General features: G+C 39.4%; 1 protein-coding gene across 1 annotated transcript in view; it reads right to left on the bottom strand.

Moving 5' to 3' along the window:
* ofcc1 (orofacial cleft 1 candidate 1) overlaps positions 1-18202 on the bottom strand; it is a 119465-nt gene extending 101263 nt beyond the window's left edge. The window contains exons 1-8 of the mRNA XM_037533795.1: positions 18031-18202; positions 14732-14782; positions 13552-13656; positions 12744-12833; positions 8947-9128; positions 7489-7575; positions 6731-6804; positions 5322-5448 (exon numbers count right to left, since the gene is read on the bottom strand). Coding sequence (XP_037389692.1) covers positions 5322-5448; positions 6731-6804; positions 7489-7575; positions 8947-9128; positions 12744-12833; positions 13552-13656; positions 14732-14782; positions 18031-18202 — 888 coding nt within the window. The remainder of the gene's footprint in view (positions 1-5321; positions 5449-6730; positions 6805-7488; positions 7576-8946; positions 9129-12743; positions 12834-13551; positions 13657-14731; positions 14783-18030) is intronic.
* Between the last annotated feature and the right edge of the window lie 5614 nt (positions 18203-23816).

Here is a 23816-nt window from a genome sequence, read left to right as displayed (position 1 = left end):
AGAGAAATCAGCTTTAACAGCCTGCAACCACATGAGAGATTGATTTCTTCTCCTCTTACAGACACTCAACTCACTCTCACCCTTGAGAATATAACATATGATTAATACAACCGCATCATTTAACAATGATAAATCAACTTCACTTGCACAAATATCACAGCACTGCTATTTTGAGGATGCAGAGAGTGATACAGTAAGCAATATTCAGATGAAATTGAGGGGGAGAAAAAAACGGGGACACCGAGAGTGAGGGATTACTTTAGGTGGGTGGAAGTTAAATATAAGTGTGTTTGTGGAAGGGGTGTAAGCCTCTATGGAATAGATGTAGGAGGGAAAACATAAACACTCATATACACATGTGTGTGTGTGTGTGTGTGTGTGTGTGTGTGTGTGTGTGTGTGTGTGTGCGTGTTTGTGTGCGTGTGTGTGTGTTTGTGTGTGTGTGTGTGCACGCTGTTGGGCGATGGCTCTCTGAGGGCTCCTGTAGCAGAGCTAGCACTGAGACTGACCCGGAGCATACGTCTCGCCTGACTTCTGGAGGACAGCGACTGGTGTTTCATACACAGAATGGAGACGGAGTCCCTGTTTCTCCCTCTCTCTAATACACACACACCATGATTCATACAGTCTGGGGGAGTGTGTTTGTCATGTTAGAATTATTTAAGGCTGTCAGGAAAAAGCTAGAGAGGAAAAAGTGTTGAGTGTTGATTTTCAGTAGATGCATTCTGGACATGTAGTATTTTTTGCAAAATATCAATGAATGAGATTCAGAAATACTCTCAGAATTTTACTCAAGTGGCTTACGAGCAACATTTTATAATGCAAGGGTGTTTTGTACATAGCTCAAGTTATCAGCGATTCACATCAAAGATATACTGATCTACAAACTGCCATGATAGTGCAAAATTGTCAAAACATATGACAACAACATAATAAAATAAAATCTATATTTTCATTTTAAAATTTGTTCTGTCACTTACTGAAATGGATGCATACACCAAATGCATGAGGAAGATGGAGCAGATGAGGTCATGGGAAGTGACAAGGTATGCATTTTAGGCCCTGACTGACATGAAATCCCAAATAATATAGACCAATATAATTACATATGGTCAAAAATTAAATAGGCTCTCGTAGTTTTAGTTAATCCTTGCTCCACTGACTAATATGATTAAATTTCCACAAGTATCAAGTTTTTAAATGTATTGTGATGCCTGTGCTGGAGCTGACCCGAATTTAGACCAGTTTCATTGGTTTCTTCTTTATAATTCACCATCCTTATGCTAAAGATGCAACTACAAAGATGAGCAAATTGTCACTCTCTAATAAGAGCTTAAAACCATTAAAATCCTAAGAAAATGGCAACTCTTCACATTAGATCTATCTGTTGATTAATAAATAAAACAACCATTTATGTTTTCAGAATTACAGTGCATAAATATGTGCTTGCAATTTTAGTCAATTCCAAGCAGTAATTTATTATTTTTATTTTGTATTTCACACAATAGTGAATGATGCTTTTATACTTTTGCATTTTGTGCTATATGCTTAAAAAACTCAGACACACTCTTTCACTACTTTAATCATAATGTACCACTTCTCATATCATCTTTGCAATATCTAACAACTGCATGGAACACTGAATATTAGATCAATAAATATTACATTTGCTATGTAAGCAAGCATAGCAATTGCCCACATTCAGGCAGGTGAATACTATCTTATGTTCATGGTGCTCTTAAAGGAGTTGGCAAGGCAAAAGTTTGATAATGGAAGGCGGTCAAAGAGAGAGAGAGAGACAGACAGAGTGAGACACAGAGAGAGACAAGACAGAGAGACAGAGCGAGACACTCACTCTTGCTACATGGTAAGCAGGTAAGCTGACTGTCCCTATGTAATAGCCATGTGCACTGAAAGCAGTCATCTGGCTTAGAGGGGGACTCATCATTGTTCTGAACCCCCCTCAAACCCCAACCTGAACCTCCTGAACCCCCTCAAAACCCTCAATGAGCTTCCTCTCCTCCCTGCTATGACAAAACCTGATTTCCTCAGCGCTTTTACGCAGCTAATTGGTGGCAAAGCGCTTTAGCCCACACATCCCATCCAGAAGGGGCAAAAACTTCAACCTCCTCCGTTACAATGGCAAATCAAATCAGCACAAACACACACGTCTGCCTGCCTGCCATCGCCTATACCATCCTTGCAGGGCCTGTGCTTCATGTTAGCACTGCTATTAGAGAAAAAAAAGGCAAAGAAAGCACACACACACATACAAACACTCACTCACACACAGAGGAGATTTCCAGGAAGGTAAAAGGTGAAGGGAGGCCGTTCTCCAGCTCTGAGGTGGCGGGGTTTGCCTAAAGTGCCATAACACGGCAAAACTCCTCCAGACGAGATCAAAGCATTCTGCATTCTCCTTCTCTTTTCTTCCCCCTCCATCTCTCGCGTTTCTTTCTTTCACTCACTCAATCGTTTGGCATAGAGGCTGTCCTTCGTCGAAACCTCTTTTCAGGCATACACGCTGACAGATCACAAAAAAACCCACAGCCTCAATAAACAGGAAACACGTAAAAAAAACTTCTTTCTTTCTAAGTATAGCCTAATATTCCGAGATTACGCTTACTCGTTAATTATTTTCATTTTAATTAGTAAATCTTAATTAACAATGAACATTTACCCTTAAAATTTTTGGCTTCAGACTAAGGGGGGGGGGGGGGGGGGGGGGGGGGGGGTGAGGGGGGGGGGGGGGGGGGGTGAATAAATATGACAATCTTTTTTGGACCTGAAGGCAGGATTACTGATGCAGGCAAGCTTAGTTATTAAACACGTTCTAAATTAAATGCCTCCATGAATTTTGCACAGAAATATATTTTCATAGTTTTGCATGCCAAATGTGACATTTTATATTTGAGATTCATCTGCCGCAGTAATTTTGGAAATGTCATATAAACAAAGATTTTGTCATTTACCAATGAAATTACTATGCATGGCAGGTTAGCCATTGCTTTTCTGGCTGCGCTGGTTGTTTCAAGTCAGCAAGCCATAAAAAATCTTTATCTCTCTGAAACACAGCAATTTGGGAGATAATGGAATGGTGACTTGGGGGCAGAGATGCCAGTGTGAGGAATTATACCACAATCTCACTGCATTTACAGCCGTCCTCAAAGCCGGATCTCTCTCTCTCTCTCTCTCTCTCTCTGTGTCTCTCTCTCTCTGTCTCTCTCTCTCTGTCTCTCTCTCTCTGTCTGTCTCTCTCTCTCGCTCTCTCTCTCTAAACCATGTCTGAGACAGGAATCATTACAACTCTAAGCCTGCACCATGACAGAACAGCAGCATCACACACACATACACACCCACACATACATATAAATATGGCTGTGCTCCTCACGTTCGTTCCTTATAACTATTTTATTAATTTCTCTTTTTTTCCTATTTTCATCTAATTCAATCCACTCTACTCCCGCTAGCAAAAAAGCAAAAAAATATACTAATGGTAAATAAGAAAGAAAGAAAGAAAGAAAGAAAGGCCAAAAAGTATGTTTTGTGGCCTTTGCTGGTGATCTCTCACAGTAGAGGTAACAACAAGCCACAAACAGAATAGCACAGATGACCACGGTCGGCCGTTAATATTGGGCAATACTGATGAAAAGGCAACATTATTGTGTATCACTGATGAACCTTTTTAGACATTGCCACCTCGTTAGACACTCACAACCTCCTAATGACCATGCCACTGTGCAGCTTAACATGTATATATAAACAGCAAAACGCAGTTTAACCAAAACTACTGGAGTAAAAAATATATGATATAAATATAAAATTATACTGGTGATAGTCTCAGTTCCCTGAATTTTTAAGCCTCTAAAATCTTTATTAGGGTCAGTCTACAGAAACGTCCACTTTTTTAATCCATCCATAGGAGTCACTGGTGTTACTGATTGTCATTGGTATTACATAAGAAAGGTAACATCAGAGGCATTTTAAATGAAATGCTGCAGCAGACTGTCAAACCACATGTTGTCAATCATGACATATCCACTAAAATATGTAATTTAATCAATTTAAATTCTATTTTTTCTAAATTAACAAAGAATAAAGTAAGTCACACCAGTGACTTAAAAAAAAGCTTTATATGAAATCATGAGCTAAACTTCTGATAACTGAAAAAAGACTTTCCATGTGCTTTCCTTCATAATCTTCAGAAAATCAGTAAAAGGAAGCCAAATGATGACATCAGTGTGATTTTTATTTCAAAATAAGACATTTGGTGTTACTCAGGAACACCAGTGACACTTCAAAATACGGCATGTAACTGTAAGGATCTCTTCTGTGGTGCTTGGAATTCTACCTAAGTGATTTAAAAACCAATATTGCTAAATTGAGACTCAAGAAGGCATAATTCTTAAAATGGCTTTCTGTTTTGTTTTAAAATATAAATAAAGTCAGACAACACAGCTGCACTTTAAAGGAAAGGACAGAGCAGACTCTACCTGCTCAGGAGACTGAGGTCATTTGGAGTGCAGGGGCCACTCCTGAGGACCTTTTTCGACACAGTGGTGGCATCAGCCATCCTCTATGGAGTGGTCTGCTGGGGCGGCAGCATCTCCACTGCAGACAGGAAGAAACTGGACAAACTGATCAGGAGGGCTGGCTCGGTCCTAGGGACTCCTCTAGACCCAGTGTAGGCGGTGGGAGAAAGGAGGATGCTGAACAAGCTAGCATCCATGCTGGAGAACTACTCCCACCCCATGCATGAGACTCTGGCAGCACTGGGCAGTTCCTTCAGTGACCGGCTCCTTCACCTCAAGTGTGTGAAGGAGCGCTATTGCAGGTCCTTCCTTCCTGCTGCTGTGAGACTGTACAACCAGCACTGCTCCCAGTAGACCACACACACATACAATATACACTTACATTCAGAATGCGAACATTTTTCATTGTGCAATATGCTAAGTGCAATACAGATTCCTATGCAACTCTTATTTTATTTTATTTTATTATTATCATTATTTTCCTGTAAATAGCCTAGAGATTTAGCTTTAATTTTTATTATTTATAATGTTGATAAGGTTTATACTGTTTCCCATTTCTGTTACTGAGTGCCTTACTCCTGTTACTCTGCTGCTGCTGTAATACTGTGAATTTCCCCGCTGTGGGACTAATAAAGGATTATCTTATCTTATCTTATCTTATCTCTAAATTGTAACCCTAACATGTTTTTCAAGTGTAATATACCTGTAAACGCTAGGGACATGAAAATGGACGTTTCCACAGAATTACTGACCAGCCTCAAAATGTTTATATTTTATGCTAATGTGTACCTGCCAGGGAAGGTCAGATTCGATGGCCAGTGGCTCACTGTTGGCAGTGACTTCGGTGATTTCTCCACACTGTGCGATGACTTCGGCCTGACGCTGACGCAGAGAGTTTAGCAACTGAATCTCAGCCCTGACAAAGACACACACACTCACAATTACACACACCCCAACACTGTACACAAAAACAACAGATCCACTAATCCTGTTACCAGCCACCCTCTCATTGCCCTGAATGTAATCTAATAACCTGCAACAGACCTACGTCTAACGCTTTTTCCTTTTCTTTCTCTCTTCACCCCCACTTTCCGCTCGGCCTCTCTGCCTTATTGGGGCAAAGCAATAAAACCCTCCTTTGTCCCATCTCTTCGCCTAACCTCTTAATTCCTCAGAACAGCAATACCACATTTTCCGTTTCTCTAAAAGGAAAAAATAAAGCTTTAACTGCAACAACAGAAAAAAAGATACTCCATAGAACAGGATGTTGTCTTTGTTAGTTTTTTTCTTTTTTTTTGTTGTTGTTATTTGTTCAAAATGTTGCATGATCTTTCATCAGCAACAGGAACAAAAGTGCAGTACCCAGATAAAGATTTTAATCCAAAACACACAAAAAAGTAGCGCAAAAAATTATACATAAAATTTATATATACATAAAATAACTTGCTCTTTATGTGAGCATAAAGATGTGCATACATCATAAAGCATAAAGCACACACACACACACACACACACACACACACACACACACACACACACACACACACACAACCATACATAAAGTCAGGCAGCCTCCACTTTCTATCAATTCTCCAGCAATTTTCTGGTCGAATCTGGACAATGCAGCTTTGTAGCTTTGGGCTAATGCATGATGAGTCTCTCCTGTCTATTAGCCACCCACCAATAATATGAGGAGGAATTTACAGGGCCAAGGATGCCTGGAAAAGGTCATGGAACAAAACTCGTCTGCAGCTAGCTAACAGCTACACTGTCCAACAAACACCCACAGCTTGGCTGGCCAGACACTGAGGCTGTTCTCTTGATTTTATTATGTCAGTGCAGATGGGGCTGAACAATTCTTAAAAACTTTAAACACACTCATGCCTACAGCAGTAGAAAGGGAGAGAGAGAGAGAGAGAGAGAGAGAGAGAGACAAGGAGGGGGGCAGAGAAAGAAAAAGACTGATGTGCACAGAATGAAATTGATGCTCTTTTTGCGTCCAATGACATGGACAGATTTTTCCACCCTGTGGCAACTTACCCACAATGCACCAGGAGAGACAATGTATTGTGAAGTATATTACAAGTATATTACACATTCTTTCAAAATATGTCAGCAAAATGTAAATGCTGTTCAAAACATAGATTAATGATTATTCCACATATCATCAGATAAAAATTAGCATAAAAAGTGTGTACCGCTGGAAAGCAGCAAAGAGCCGGTCCTGCAAAACAGCCTCTTCCTGAGCCATGTCTCTGACTGGAAAGGACTCCTATAAGACCAATGCAATTAAAGCAAGAGAGAAAGATGACACAGCTACATCAGATATATGACCACACTAGTGCACTTCAGAAAAAAGGCTAAAATTATACACACAGTACTGCGCAAAAGTCAGAGATTACCCTTAATTTAATTTTGAGTCAAAATGGCCATTAAGAGCGAGTTATTAATTTTTAACATCAAGAAAAAAAATATTACAAGCTTATTACAGTTTCCATTCTTGTTATGAAATTTGCTTTTAGCTTTTGAAAAAAATCTGCAGGCATTTTTTTTCCACAAGTGGAAATATATAGTATATATATATATATATATATATGTATGTGTGTGTGTGTGTGTGTGTATATATACACACACACACACACACACACAACACACACACATACATGTGTATGTATATATATATATATATATATATATATATATATATATATATATATATATATATATATATATGGACAAATAAGAGAGACAAATACATCAAACTAATTTTAGCCCATTACTGTTATTACATTATTATTTTGAGTAGACGCTACATGCAGAACAGACAGAGCAGCATTTAAACATAAATAAGTAAACAATGCACAAATAAATAAAGGTATAGGAGGTACAGAAAAAGAGTCCCATTTGGCTTCTTCTAAACACATTTTACCATGGCATAAAGGTAAACCCACAGTACCTTTGCATTCCCCCTTAAGACGGCCATCACTTTCCTTTTCCTCGCCCACTCCTTTTCCTCTATGATTCCTCTCTCCGCACATTCATCCTGCCAAAAAAAAAAAAAAAGGCATACGTTCAATGAGGGCCAGCACACAGAGTACGAGCTCCAGATCCATCGCAGTAATACAATCTCCAGGCAATTGTTGTGAGCCAGTCCCCTACAGACACAACACACACGACTGAGTTCGTTTGATGCACATTTCGAGGGATACCATTCAGTCAGCAAATTTGCTTCCCTATTCATTGGCATTGTAGCAGCTGACTGACAGTGGTGCGCCTTGGTTGAAGTATTATGAAGGCTTTTGTTACTGTAAGATTCCAAACAGACAGCAGTATTTTAAAATAGCTATGGATTGTGGGGCGCATAATGTGCTTTATGAAAGGGAAGTGGGCGCAGCAGCAGTTGGGAAACAGCAGTGAGGTTTTATAGGCAAATAAAGCACTCATTTGCAGTAGCACTGAGACAAGAAACGATTATCCAAGAAACGCGATGAGTCAAGCAGCACCGTTACTATATCTTATTATAGATCAATTTATCTGTTTAACTTTGCATTCTCTTCTTAACTACACCACTCTTTCATCCGCTCCATCGCCAAGACAGATTATGGCCAAAAATACACTGGATAGTTTTTTCATTCTACGTCTTTTACTTCGGTATCTGAAATGGTTTAAAGGTTCCTTTGGTTTTCAGACAATACCTCCCCACGTAACTACATTCAACCCTAAGACTGAAGAGCTAGGTTACAGAAATTTGCTTCTGTAAGCTTCGTCGCATCCTCCTGCTAGTCCGCACAAGTCTTTCACGCTCCAGTTTTCTGCAAAATGTTTGTTCCCAAACCAAAAAGGCAAAAATAAATATTGGCATCACATTTTTCATCACAAAACTAAAGAAGATTGAAAGAACAAAGGTAGAGGAAGAGTTCAAGTTGCCATTTTCTGAAGGCTTTTATTTTTCCTCTGCAAGACACAAATGTAGGCCAAAGATTCTACAAAATGCTTTGGTTTTGGTGACTGAAACTGTTCTGACAAAGTTTTGTGGTACCAACTAGGTACAACATATTCACATAGACCTTTTTACAAAGGATTTAAGACCAACAAAACACCTGGACAAAAATCTAGTAATGGAAGTGGCTGACAATGCATCTTGCATATTTCTGCAAAGATAAAATTGCTGTAAAGATGAACTGAAAGTAATTGATTAATAAATATCAACACAAAGAGTAAATTATACTTGAATAGATTTATGGGAACATTTTGCTAAGGACAGGACAACTGTAGTTCACTCTGAACACTTTACATACTTCAGCCATTAGGTGCACACAGGAAGGTTACATAGACCTATTTTATAAGTACTGTGCATGTGTGTGTGTGTGTGTGTGTGTGCGCGTGTATGTGTGTACATGTGTGTGACTCTGACCTGTTCCAGTGAAGGCCTGCCCACTGGGATCATGTCATCCTGCACTCGTTTTCTCAGCTGTTCTACATAGTGGGGGATAACCTCTTCTCTCCTCTCCACCAGCTGCTCCCGCAACTGATCCTTCCATCCGGCCAGGGTGAGCTTGGAAGCTTCAGTCACTGTCCTCTCCTCCAGAACACTACCTGGACAGAGAGATGTAGAGAGAGAGAGAGAGAGAGAGAGAGAGAGAGATGGAGAGTTTAAAATGAAACTCAATTTAAAATGAAACTGGACTATGAAGGAGTGTCAACTATAATGTGATGGGATTTCAGTTTTGTATCGCAAGCACTTTAGGAATTACTGCAGGCGGACCATGAGCACTTCCCAGGACACAGGCATAGATGTGCCCTAATATTAAACAATAATTTTAATAATTTCTTAAAATTTTAGTGTAATTCAGTCGCTGAGATGTAAACAAGCTCTTTCAAAGTCTTTTGATGTAAAATCATGCATTGTAGAAAAACCAACAAAAAACAGATCCTTGTTTAATTTACAGACTACAGGCTATAATTTATTAATTTTTAATGAGATATTTCTGGGGAGACATGAGATAGTAAGTATAGGATCATAAGATAGGAGATATAAGATAGGAGTGTAAGATAATCCACATGCATGAGAAAGGCTCATTCCAAAACTGGAGAACTTTGTTAAAATAAATAAATTGCATATCAAGCTTCGCTCTGGCCTCAAACTTGAAAAAAAATCCACTGATGGATTGATCCTTCCACTATAAAAAGACACCTCAATGTTATTGGTCTGAAAGGATGTGCAGCTGTCAAAAAAACATGAGAGATTAACAATGTCAACCACTTCTAAGGCTGAATGTTTAAGGTGTTTACAAGAAGTATGGAAAAATATCCCTGTGGAGTTTGCTGAAAAATTGAAAGCAAGACTCCCAAAAAGTACTGAGAGGTGAAATTAAATTAAAATAAAGGCCTGTTAAACATACTGTAGCATCAGCGAAGAAGATGCAGGAAACATTGCACTTTAAAGGCGAATGCTCTTTTGTTGAACAGGCAGCAAGGAAGAACCACTGCTTAGTTGGGAAACAGGCACATGTCAAGTAGGATCAACAACTATGAACATTAAAGTCTCTTCTACCAGAAGTGTCGTCCCTTCTTTAGAGCCCCTTTGCATAGCCACTTTGCATGGTAACCACCTCCAGTGCTTCTATGGCAATTTTGCCAGTGGCCTGACACCGTAATATGTTTTTTTCTAATAATATCTTTTTTTCCTGACTCAGAAATAGCTTACTTAATGGCCATGACTTTAGTCTCTGACATCCACACAGTTCTGTACATAAACACACATACACGTAAGGGCAGGTCTGATAAAGCATAATCAGCATATTTCTTCCAAACCAAATCACACAGAAATTTGGAGCTTTAATTAAACCATTCAGTTAATCAGAGTCCTAGTGTAAGAGCACCCCGCCACACACTCCATGACACACACTCACACACACAAACGCATTCAGACTGATCAGTGGAGGAAGTGCTGTTCCATAGCTAATGTTTATCACTGGACAAGTATCCCTCATGTGTGCGGAGAGAATAGCTCTGGAAGTATTATGCCTAATAGGGTTTCACAGCTTTTCTTGTAAGCTGGTCTCAACGTTCAGTCGATGTGTGCAGTCTGCCTCCTAAAAAACCCGTTCCTAACCGGCAGCACCAAATGGCTTCCCTTGAGACGGTTTTCTTCTTAAATACTGCACACTGGACTACGTCCATTTAGCTAATGATGTTTCACATGTCTTGTTTATTGTTAACATGCTTTGTACAAAAGCGCATGAGAGTGTGAGCACCAGGCCTGCAATGGCATCATATGTAAAGGACTGAGGAGAAAAGCTCCAGACACACACCAGTGGGAGGCAGGAGAGTGAGAACACACGGAAACAATTGTTTCAGCCCTATTGTCATTGCGAGTACTCGATAGCTGGATGGATGGATGGTAGGTAGTGGAAGAGAGGAAGGGATGTGCCTCCTCCTCCACTCTCTGTGCAAGAGTGTTAATCCTGGTATCCTCTTTACTAGTGCGCCTTTGTGGGATTTTATGAACATTCCAAGACAATAGCCAAGTGTCTAATCTCACAGCTCCAGCAAAAATCCTAAACAATCAAACCCAAACGTTAGCCTGCTAACGCCGCACGCACGCATTCCGGCTGGCCTAAGCCAGCCACCGATCCCGCGAAAGAATTACAACAGCCACGCGTCCCCTCAACCAATCACATGCAACGGCTTCCACACTAAAACAAAGACGGTGAAAAGTCTGGCAGTTCTCCACCTGTCCCCCTGCTAATGGAACAAGGATTGAGGCAGGAACAACAAAGACTCCAGCACAAGGGAAAAGCCTATTACACCAGTGTAATCAGTGTGTGTCCATCTGAGCAGTCTCCAGCTCCCTGATGAGGAAAGACATCTTTTGTGAGGGTTTATGAGATTTGAATAGGTGGGCTACTCTGGTAATTCTGTAATGAGTAATGTCTTATCTGAAAAGTATATGATATGTGACAAATCGCATTATAGGGGAGAGATAAATGATGCATTACTTTTGCATGTTATTCCCAGAAATTACTGCACATTTTTTTAAGTTCTATTTTTTATTTAGGTTCTAAGTATTGTCAGATAAATAGATAAATAGATAAATAGATGGGGAGGGGCACGAGTAAGATGAGTCTTTAGCAATGGCTGAAACGTGGAGTTATACATTCCCTGTTTGAGTGGAGCGACCGGCAAGCTGTTCTCTATGACCAAGTGTGAGTGAGATCATTGGTATTACTATACTGGCTTAGAGTGAACTCACCGCTTTCTGTACATCCTAACAAGCTTTAGCATTTAAATCACAATCACAATCCTCACAACTGCAGCGCTGTTACAGCGCTCAAAAAGTCATATTTTAGTATTAGTGCATTCCCAAACAACAAAAGTGAAAGAAAGACATGGGTTCATGTGAATTACAGCCCAGATTTAAATATAAGTAAACTGAGGAAGCTGTGAGGCATTGGAAAGTGGGAGAGCACTGTCTTTCCAGGCTAGCTGTTTTTAATAGCCGGCTAACTTGAAGCAGAGCTTCACTCGCACAACACTGTGAATTGATGAAACTGTAGATCAAACACGACACAAAAGCACTGCTTTCAGTTTAAACAAAGCTAAAACTCTGTTTTCTGGTGTTAGTTATATTGCAGTTCAGCCCTCAAACTACTACAATAGTACAGAGAAAACCAGTCGATTGCTAGCTGGTGTTTGAATACAGTGATGTTCTCTGACATGGCTGTGTTAGGGCCGATAATACTAAGACGGTGTGATCCATCACTGACGTGCCAGCTAATGTTTGCTGTTCATACTAAGTTGACGTTGAGAAACTAAACAGTTTAGCAGTTTTTCTTTTTTAAAATATCACTATTACAAAAAATGCGGCCGTGCTTTTCCAGCTGATAAAAACAGCTCACCCGACGCTTTCTCCCACTCTTCCATGACAGATTTGTGAAAAGTTCCACAGTTTGGCGAGTGTTTGTCATGTTCCGACTATTGAGGATAGTTTAAACCAGCAATTAAGTTAATCACCCAGAAGCAAAAATCAGCCTTCAAACTTGAAAGAAATAATGATTTTACATTTATCGCGATATGTATCGATTTCGAACTATATGAATTTTGTTTATTGTGATAACATTTTTTGCCATATCGCCCAGCTCTACATGCAATATGTGAGAACAAATATCTCTAACCAAATAAATATAAATTACAGAATGTACATCTTACCAGGCAAATCTATGATGGTTGAAGCATCATCTTCATTCAACATCTGAGACAGCTTCTCATACAGACCTCGCTCATCCTCATGCATGAATTCTATGACACAAAATAAACTGTAATGATCAGCAGTAAATAACAGCCAGTCTTGCTGTTCATTTTAACATCAATGTCAAATATCGATCAATGTCACCTGTACTGGAAAGTCAAAATGAAAACGGTGGTAATGATTTTCCACCAAACTGACACTAATTCTCGACCTTAATTTACATTCATTCATTATAGCTCAAAGCTAATAATAACATACACGTAGGTCCTTATGTTAGGCCGTCTAGGGCAATGGAAATATATGCAGAATTTTACATTGCACTGCTTCCACCTAAGGAATATCATTGTCAAAGGTGATTCTGTTTGGTAGGATTCAAGGATATTATAGAACAGCGATGTCCAAAAAGATATGGTTGGAATCTCTTTTCTGTTAATAGGCAGGTTTCATTATAACATGCATATTACCTCGATCCCAAGAGCATGCTTTTAATAGGCAAATGTGGGGGGGATACTATTGCTATGCTGAGAAGCTTCCCTGCTGTCATTTAGAGTATGTTGAAAGAAGTGAAGGAAAAAGGCAGAAAATGGAACCAACCAATGCTATGTGACCTTCAGCAATGATAGCCATGGCATGAGCCTATCTTGTCGACCATCAGTTAAAAAGTATTTACATAGACCGTCCCACCGAGTGCGGCGACTGGCCGAGAGTGATCTCATTCACCCTGCTTTAATGAACTGAGACGGCCCATTAAAAGCAGAAATGGCATACTTAATTCCAGCTCATCTCCCGCTCCGACCCTGGCCATCCTGCACCGCCTTGGGTCGCCCTCCACCGCCGCCGAGGGGTCAAAGTAATTTCGGGCAGCTTCATTTCCTGTGGAAAGTACAGACAGACGACAAAAGAGAAAAGAGAGAGAGAGAGAGAGAGAGAGAGAGAGTGAGCGAGCGAGCAAGCGAGAGAGAGAACAAGGTGGAAGGGGGTTGATAGGTGGCAGGTTGGGTAAGGTTAGTGATTATTAGAAGCATATGAAGCGAAAATGTTAATTTTGAAAGCCCACACCGGGCCGGGCAGCGTTTGCTACCTGATAAGGCCCTCAGTCAGCCCTGTTCCCAGCGCTGAACCCACCAGGGCCCACCGCTGCTCTGGGGCCTAATTAGCATGCCAGGAAAGGTCAGCCCAGGCAATCTCTTAAACACAACCTGCCATATGTTACCTGTGTTCAAAAGAACTAATGAGAAACGTGTAGAAGCCGAAAGAGGCCAGGATTTCAAAGACAATACCCTGACTCTGGGCTGGGGGTCGACGGCCAAAGCAAGCAGAGAGAGAAAGTGAAAGGAAGAGGGGAAAGAGAGAGAGTGAGAGAGTAAGCGGGCTCCATGTCCCATTGCCTTCTTATTAGCAATCACTGACCTATGGGCATCAAAGCTGCTTTCCAGACTTTTATAGGAATCCAGCAGCTAGAGGGGGGCTTCTGTTAACCAAGTAGACCCCTGCCGTGCTGCTTTCTGCACCTAAAATCAAGTAGATGTTCTCTGATTTTCAGCACCTACACACTCCGGTCCTAACTACTTTGAATCCCATTTGAGTTATGAGAAATATTAAGATACTAAAGCTTGGTATTTTACTATATAGAAGGTTATTAAAATAGCAAAACCATCATTAAGAACATTAAAAATAGGCTTGCACTTAAAAAAATTAACAGTAGTAATGAAGATTCAGTTGTAATGTTTTAATATAATGTTAGTCTAGTTGGCCTATTTTTGCACGCTTCATTTTAACTGTGAAATACAAATGTAAATGTTTTATATGGTAAATTGTAACTGTACTAACTGTACAATTTAACAGCCTCAGTGGTCTTTTTGCATAGCTGTGAATCATATTTTAGATTTACTTAAATTGCTGGCCTCCAGTGTCCACAATTCTCTCTGCACTGTTCTCACATGCACACCATCAATAACTCGCAATGTGGAGTCCCGCAGCTGAGAAGGAAGGTCTTTATCTGGAACAGAGCAAATATGTTTTTTTAAAAAAAAGGGCACAATGTGTTTTTTGATGTTGTGAAAAAGTAAGTAGTAAGTAAAACAATGAAAAGTGGCCTACTGATTTTAATAAAGACAAAAAAAACTCAACAGAAAAAAAGGAGACATCTTAAGGTACTACAAAAAGTAATTTGGTTTTTGTTTAAGCAGGACATAAAATATAGCATTTATCAAAAGGGACTGACTACAGTAGTGTTACTTTTAAAATAATGTATAGGAGAAGGCCTAGTTTTGATCTCAGCTTGAATTTGATAATCGCTTGAATTATTTACGTGAGGGAATATGCCCGGCAGCTGAAACTCGCTCGCTGTTCGTCTCGTTCCACTTCCCCCTGCAGTTTCTCAGCGGACATGAAGCTGGCAACCATCTGAAATCTAGTCTCTGTTCCTACAGATCTCCTTCACTTTCCCTCTTCATTTCAATGTATAGTACTAATAAAAAAAACTCATATATCTCTGGTAGTGTAAACTGCTCTTGAAACTTTGTGAAGGAAATGTACTGATACTACATATTCTTTAATGTTTGTAAGCATGCAAGGCACCCAGAACCACAGTCCGTAAAGAAGTTGTTAAGTGCTGGTCAAATAATAGTCTAGAGCAAACACTGTGTTGTCTTCACACACAGAAGCTGAAATTTGATTATATATTTGTCATGTCAAAACAGAAAAAAGAAAGAAACAAATACATTTAGCGTGCAAGTTACTCTATGAAAAATTTGCCCCAGTTATGTCCATTTTATGTCACACATTCCTGAAAAAAAAACTGCTTGACATTTATTTTTAACATATTTTGAACTAGACAATGTAAGCATAGATTATAACATGAATATACCATGACAGCAAAGTTTCTCATGACTTATTAAAAGGTTCAACATATGTGCAAAGAGTAATGTACATTACACTGCACTGCAGAAAAATGATATCTTGGTAAGAGTGAGTGATTTGGCAAAAGTATCATATCATAATAACGCTTTAAATGCAATAAATGATTAATGCCATTTAGTTTTCAGTGGCATTGATGCATGTTCCTACTTTGACCCTTCAAAACATTTTTAGCTCAATTCACTACAAGTGTAGCCAGTTTGGTTTAATGCAGCTTTTAAATGGCATGTTCAACGGATGACTCTCCTAAAAAAGTTTGACCAATGAACCAGCTCTGTCTTGAATCCCCATACCACAACCAATGAACCAGCCCTGTCTCCCCATCCCGATGTCCCAACTAATGATTCAGCCCTATCTAACCGTCCCCATACCCCTGCCAAAGAACCAGCCCTGTCTCCCCATACTCATACCCCTACCAATGAATCAGCCATATCTAACCGTCCCCCTTAACCCCTACCAATGAATCAGCCCTATCTAACCGCCCCCTAACCCCTACCAATGAATCAGTCCTATCTAACTGTCCCCATACCCCTACCAATGAATCAGCCCTATCTAACCGCCCCCATACCCCTACCAATGAATCAGCCCTATCTAACCGCCCCCATACCCCTACCAATGAATCAGCCCTATCTAACCGTCCCCATACCCCTACCAATGAACCAGCCCTGTCTCCCCATACCCATAGCCCTACCAATGAACTAGCCAGTGAACATCTCCATACCTCTACCAGTGAACCAGCCCTACTCCCAACTGAAAAAAGAGGTTGAGCAGCATTGTGTTGAATGACTGCTGGCATAATTAACATAAGTCCAAGTGAATTTCTTTTATCATTAAAAAAAAGATTAAATCCTATTCAATTATAAGAATTCAAACATTGCAATAATTTTTCCACAATTCATTTTCAAATTTCGAGTTTTACAAACTTGATTTGACATGAATGAGTGCTCATTTCACAGATTTTGGTAGATCAAGGGATTAGAATGCTAACAGACTCAAAATAGCCAGCTGGCTTTCAACTAAGTAGCCAAGCATGTGCTAGGTTTTTACGCTGCTATTGCTAAACATTATTAATGAGATGTGTGAATAATTGTGTGTCTAATAATTTACCACAGTTATGTTTGTCTTGAATATTTTTGCAGAATCATGAGAGTTACTGGGGCCCAATGCGACATCTTATCATAGGGCCCAAAGTCCCTGGCAGCACCCCTGATCACAGGATAAATTACATGGATAAATCAACAAACCTAACAAAAGCAACTGCAACATCTAAAGCTCCAGTTCTCCTCAAAACTTGGCATAACATAGTGATACGTATGCAAAAAGGCTACAGTCACAGACGCATTGGAACACTCCTCCACTGTTGCTCTCTAGACGTCAATGATGAAAATTGTGTTTATCTTATGTTCACTGATTATGTTTTCATATTCAAGTTGAATTTATGAAGGAAATAAATACATTCTGATGAAGCCTATTTTGTCCCATCATGCGGTTTTGTATGCAAACTTTTGGACACCCCTGGTCAAGTTACATGCTTTGTTGATGCTCTAGTGGAAATAGGTTAAAACATCCTCTACAGAGAACAAAATTAAATATGGAATTTTTTTCTGCACATTGTAGTACACAATTTCCATATACTTCATATGTTTAACATACTGAAAAGACAAATAAAAAAAAACAATAAAAAATATGCTTTAACAATTAATCATTTATCATTTTGTGTTTTTTTGCCCTCAATATGCTGAATGCAGCAAATAAACATTAACAGTGTTTTAAATTGTTCACAGATGTGTTTTCTGTAAAAACATGTACTTATTTTCACTTAGTAAACCAACAAAACACAGAATTTGACTGGGGTGCCCAAAATTTAGCATACAACTGCTACAACAAAATGCAGTGTTTTAAATGGTATAAATCTTTCTTTAGGGTTAAATTAGAAAAAAAATAAGACAAATGCAATTAATCGTGACTAACTACACAAGCTAATGAGATTAATTATGATTCAACTGACAATCCTAAAAAACCCTTTCAAATGTAGAGCCTTGCTCTAATGCACAGCTCTCCAGAAACACACACACACCTTCAGACATATATTCACCCTCACACCCACACATATATACATACTTTTCAAAGCACTCGTGCACTTACACAGCCCTACACACATTACACTCGCTATCATCTACATCCCAACTTACAGCTACATCCAAAAATGGATGTAACTACTTGTTGAGACAGGCTAGCAGTGGAATGCGGCATGTGTGGAGGTTAGATGTGGAGGCAGGGCGAGTCTCTGTCACTGCGTTTTGAGTCTAATCAAGACTGAAGCTTCACCTCTTGCGTTGGCAGGGGCTTCCAGCTCCGTTTGTTGTTGGTGAGCGGCGAGGGTGCTATCCTGCCTGTCACCTCCTATTTCTCCCCCTCCCTCCCTCCTCCGCCTGCCACGGCTCTCCTCATCTTCCTCCTCTCCACTCAGGAACGCAGGATTTACAATGCCCTTCATCATCCTCCTATTCTCCTCCTCTTCCTCTCCTTGTGTTTGGGGAAGGGAGGGAGGGAGGGAGAGAAAGAGAGAGAGAGAGAGGTCAGGGAGGTGCGTTTTTCCCAAAGTACATTTAATGATAGCAGAAAATTCCTTCTAGTGATTCTTCCCCGGTTAAAACACCCAAGCGAAGCCTCCTAGAATGTCACTGTAGCACAATTAGGTTAAAATTAAACTCGAATCATGAAAGAGAGGCAGTGGGGAAAACAGAGAGGAAGAGAGAGAAAAAGAACAAGATGATGAGGAAGAAGAAGAAGAAGAAGAAGAAGAAGAAGAAGAAGAAGAAGAAGAAAAAGAGGAACAGGAAGAAGAAGAAATGATTAAAATAATTACAAATTGCGCCCTGACAAGCAAGAGCAAAATTTAGCCCAGAGCCATTTGTCTGTAATTAGTTAATTAATCCTTACACAAATTATGAGCAATAACTCATCATACGGAGCTCACCCATCAGAAATTCAGCCGACTTAGATTTCTTCTGCTTAGGTTGCTTCAGAGCCTTCTGCTCCAACTTCTGGAGGGAAATTGTTAAATGAATAAATTAGTTGCAGAATGAAGATCATCATTTATGATCCGCAACTAACGCAGTATTTTAAATATGGGACGACACTGAAATGTCATTTAATTTACATCGCTGCTAAAGGGGTCAAGCACTAATTGAACAACAGGGGTGGAAAAAATTTAATCATAAATAGATAAGAAAAGTTGACATGAATGCCTAATGAAGGTCACATTAAAATACTACTTCCCTCTGCTGCCAGAGCCCCCTACCCCCAATCCAACCCAACCCAACTCGCCACCTCGAAACCAAAAAAGAACATTTTCTCTTCGAAAATTTATGCACTTTCATATGCGCTACGTGAGAACGCTGAGATTTGTCGCGCATATGAATATGCAAATCAACACAAACACATTGCACACAGCATGAAGACTGAACTCTCTCTCTCACACACACACACACACACACAACAGACGGAGAGAAAGTGAGAGAAAACAGGCAGAGAGACTTCGAACTAAATTAAAAAACATAAACTTGAGTATCTCAGTCTGCTCCTGTTTATTGAAACTTGGACATGCAGATTCAAAATATGAAAAGACAAAAGTAATGGAATAATAACCAAAAGTTCTTTTTTTCTTATATTTCTCTTCAAAGAAAGAATTCTCACTCTTAAACATTACCTACTGTCTCACAGAAGAGATATCCATCGGTTAAGTTCAGCATGCATCCCCAAGCATAATGCAGTCATACAGCCTACTGACTCCACATCACTGCATATGATGACATTCATTACCAAAAATAAATAAACAAATTACATCTAGCATCTAGTGTCCAGTAGTCTGACCTAATGGGACTGCAGCTAAAATGATCAACACACTCAAGGTTGCTGTGAGAAAATACTGATATTTAATAGTATATTAAAGTCCCATCTAAGAAACAAATAACCACAACACAAATATGGCACATATTAATGCCTGTTTTATTTAATCAGAGATTAAAAATCAAACATTTTCACTGTTTTTTCCAGTGTGTGTGTTATTAGTTCTGTCATCCTCAAGCTCATCATTGGTCAGTTTCTGACCACAGGAACATTGCTGGCTGGATATTTTTGGTGGTCAGGCAGTTCTGAATTAGTTTAATATATACAACGACTCAACGCCATCTTTAGGCATCATCTTAGTGTTTAAAACCTCTAATAGTGAAAATGAGTAATTTTGGACAACTTTTAAATGTTTTTCAAGAAAAGACTCAAATTTACGCAATGACTAAGTTAAGTGATACTTATTAGTCCCACAATAGGGAAATTTCACCTCTGCATTTAACCCATCCATGAAGTGAAACACCACATACACACCAGTGAGCACACACACACAGTAGGGGGCAGTGAGCACACTTGCCCGGAGCGGTGGGCAGCCCTACCCACGGCACCTTTGGGGGTTAGGTGCCTTGCTCAAGGACACCTCAGTCATGTACTTTCAACGCTGGGGATGGAACCAGCAACCTTCTGGTCACAGGGCCAGTTTCCTAACCTCCAGCCCACAACTACCCCTAGACCGTAATTAACAAGTTTTCAGAAAGAGCTTCAATATGTATGACTCATTTTTGCGCACATAAGCTTTTCTGATCCCCAGCAAACAAATTATAAAGCACTCTATAGAACAAACATGCATTTACATGATAACCAGAGAGAAAATGATTCAGCAGTTATACAACAGTCACCTGGTTTTGCTGGTGACTGGAAACACAAGTCATTGAATAATGTGAATAACAATTTGTCAAGTAACATACAAATGCTACCACAGTGCGGTAGCTGAAGCCTTGTGTGTGTAACTGAAACCCTAGACTGCGCAGATCAGAATGATAAAACAGCCGGCACAGGAGGCAGGCTGCTTGCGTGTACACAATATAAAACATGATTTTAAAAATGAAGAATCAGGCTGTGTAAGAGGAGGATGTTTTTCATTCTAGATGACAGAGCAATTAAAGTGGGGAGAGGACACATTCCAATCTGGAGAGAAGAGTTTAGCGAATCTGTTTTTACATCCAACAAGCCCTAAAGCCAGACATTCATTTGCACCACTGAGATTAATGCTTATCTAATTGTAACTTATTTAAAAACCATTTTCGTTTTTTTCTCCCCTTATCCCAACTGCCTTCAAATCAATTTCTCCAACAGGAAGCCTGCAATGCTGACCAGAAAAAAAATAATAAAAAATCAGCTGTGTCAATTAAGTTTTTCATTTCCTTTTCTTTTCAAGCAGCCATTTGGCACTGTTTTACATGCATTTTCTGTCTGCTGCATATTTCACTACGTGTCCCAAAAGAAAACGTATGGCCAATGAAGCACAAGCACTTGAGAAATAAGCAAATAATAATTTAACAAAAATCAGAGAGACACAAAAGTATCTAGTACTTCAGCATTAATTAATAAGTTTTTGATGACAAAACAAACCCATTTTATCTTGTATCATTTTTAATGTTAATTATATTAAAAAATACCATATTTTTAATTTTTCTCCATTTCTTAATCAAATACAGAACTTTCATGACAGCAACATCAAAATACTCATCACATACACAAAACTTCTTATCCTAGATCAGTTTTAGCAGACCCTGTAACTGCACAGCCGTATGGTCGTCACACACATGCGCACACACAGGGGTCTAGTGCTATAACTTTTTGTTTCTCGCACACAAACGCACATGCTCTCAGACATCGATGGGGCTGGTCTCTGTTACACTGATGTAATTAATCTTAAATTAGCTCAATGTGGGCGGATAGCCTGCCTTTAGTTCTCAAATCACTGTTTTTGCCCTTGAGACTCAGGCACTTTGAAGAGGGTGGCAAAAATATAGCAGACATCAACTTTAATTACTGCAGAAATCGTTTCATCATCGGCCAGACGCAAACATCAAGTAACAACAAAAATAAATATATAAAAAATATGACAACATGCATTTCAGTAGAATAATTTTTTTTTTTCATATGACATGTTGCGTAAAGTTATGTTATTTGATGGCATGGATGCCTTGGTGAAAAAAGTGGTGAACGCCAATATTATTTTACCTCTTCTGAAAAGATATGAGAATTCATAAAAGTACAGTTTTGTGCAAGAAAGTCTTAAGAAAAAAATAAAACAGTTTGTAAAGCAATTTATCTGGGCAGTAGGCATGTATTTGTTTTAAACAAAATACACTAACATTAGAATAAATTCAAATAAACAATCCATTGAGATTTGGTGTTGGTCAGTTTGTAGGCTTACATCCAAACCTCTCCTCAAGAAGGTCCTTGTCCTAGAAAGTATTTGCAGCTACTATCCAATGCCTAGTTTAGCTATTCAGCATTTCATTACATCAAATCAGGTGTGCTGGTGGTGGAATTTAACAAATCAATGCACTGGCTTGTGTCCACTTAGAAGTCAGGAACTAAATGTGTAGTCTTTTAACTATTTTCTTCTACCCAATATATTAATAACTTACCTTTTATTAAAAATGTGTTTAAAAATGTTTAAATCTGTTTACATTCTACTGTATTCATGTTTATTTATATTTCCTCTAATGATATGATATACTTGCAAATGCAATAAGATACAAATGCAAATGCCAAGATACACAGTCTTGAACATTTTTCTCAAATGTCTAAGACTTTAGCATAGTGTTGTGTGTGTTTTAAGGCTGTATATATCCTTCGCAGTACAAAAAAAATAAATTAAAAAAAAAATCTGGTAATTGTGCATTTCAACTTTTTTTTTCTCACAAGAAATGTCATCGCATTTTATCAAGTTCATCTCTGGATGGAAAAAAAAAGAAAAAGGAACCAGGACAGCTGTTACGCAAGTGCTTTTGGTCATACTTGCTGTGGAATCTAATTCAGAGAACTGCATATAATCTTTTATTTTGACTGCCTAAATACATGTCCTCTTTGCCTACCCATCTTCTCCAATAAGAAGTTCCCCGTTAGGTATTGTGCTTGTCAAAACAGTAAACGCTCAAGGACAAAATGCGCAGCTGCTTGATATCTGAATAAATAAACTACGCTATGACAAAAAAAGGTAACGATCATTATTCAAGTGTTCGGGCTCGCTGCCAAAGCTGTTTCAAAAAATGCTGCGCAACTGTTGTGATGCTCTAAATATCATAAGCCTTTAGAAACATAGCGGCCCAGATCCTTCCTGACGCGCCGTTCCAATGCAGATCAAATACATTAAAATTCTAGTGTTGGGCTAGGATCTTGTGCCAAGCAAACGCTAAACTACAACATTGCAACAGGCCTTGAACAAAAAAAAGGGGGGGCTGACTTGATTCAGCTGACATCCGGAGGCATCCAGTTTGTGGATTTAAAAGCGAAAAGCCTGCCCTTTCTTCCAATGAGCAAAAACGTGAAGCTGCTAGTCCGTATTCAGGCTGGAGAGGAGAGGCCTTATTATTTGTGTGTATATATATATATATATATATATATATATATATATATATATATATATATATATACACACACACACACGCACACACACACACACACACACACAATAATCTCTGACTGGTGACAAGTGAAACGTATGAAGTTTTTAAAAGAATGTGATTGTTGTCAAAAGGAATTGGGCACAGCAGCGGCTTGTTCAGTTCGGGTTCTAGTCAAAGAGGTGGTGGTGCCGGAGTGGGGGGGCGTGGGGGGGACAGACAGGGCGCAGGGCTGGTGGGCATAGACCAGCTCCACACTGAATTTTGCATACTGTACGGATCAGCGCCCAGTTCAGACGAGTCACATTGAATCTGCCATCAACCAATTGTGCTTCATGAAACCGTCAACTCTCATTTACGTCTGACTGTTTTCCTCAGCCCGGCTGCAGTAAACAAACCCTGCTCTGAGCTTGCGCTCTCTCTCTGGCTCTCACACATCCTCTGCTTTACTAATCCAATAGCATGAAGCAAAATTGTGTATAATTCAGCCATGAATTTATAAAGAAACACACAAGCATGCCACACAGCTCTAATGTAAACCAGCATTCTTGACACATATGACCAACAGAGGATCAGGGTTAGGTGGCCCTATAGCACCTCCTAAGTATCACATACTAAAAGCTA

Source organism: Pygocentrus nattereri, chromosome 24, assembly GCF_015220715.1.
Source record: "Pygocentrus nattereri isolate fPygNat1 chromosome 24, fPygNat1.pri, whole genome shotgun sequence".
Lineage (NCBI taxonomy): Eukaryota > Metazoa > Chordata > Actinopteri > Characiformes > Serrasalmidae > Pygocentrus > Pygocentrus nattereri.
Note: the sequence above shows the minus strand (reverse complement) of the source record. Positions and strands in the feature narration are given on the sequence as shown.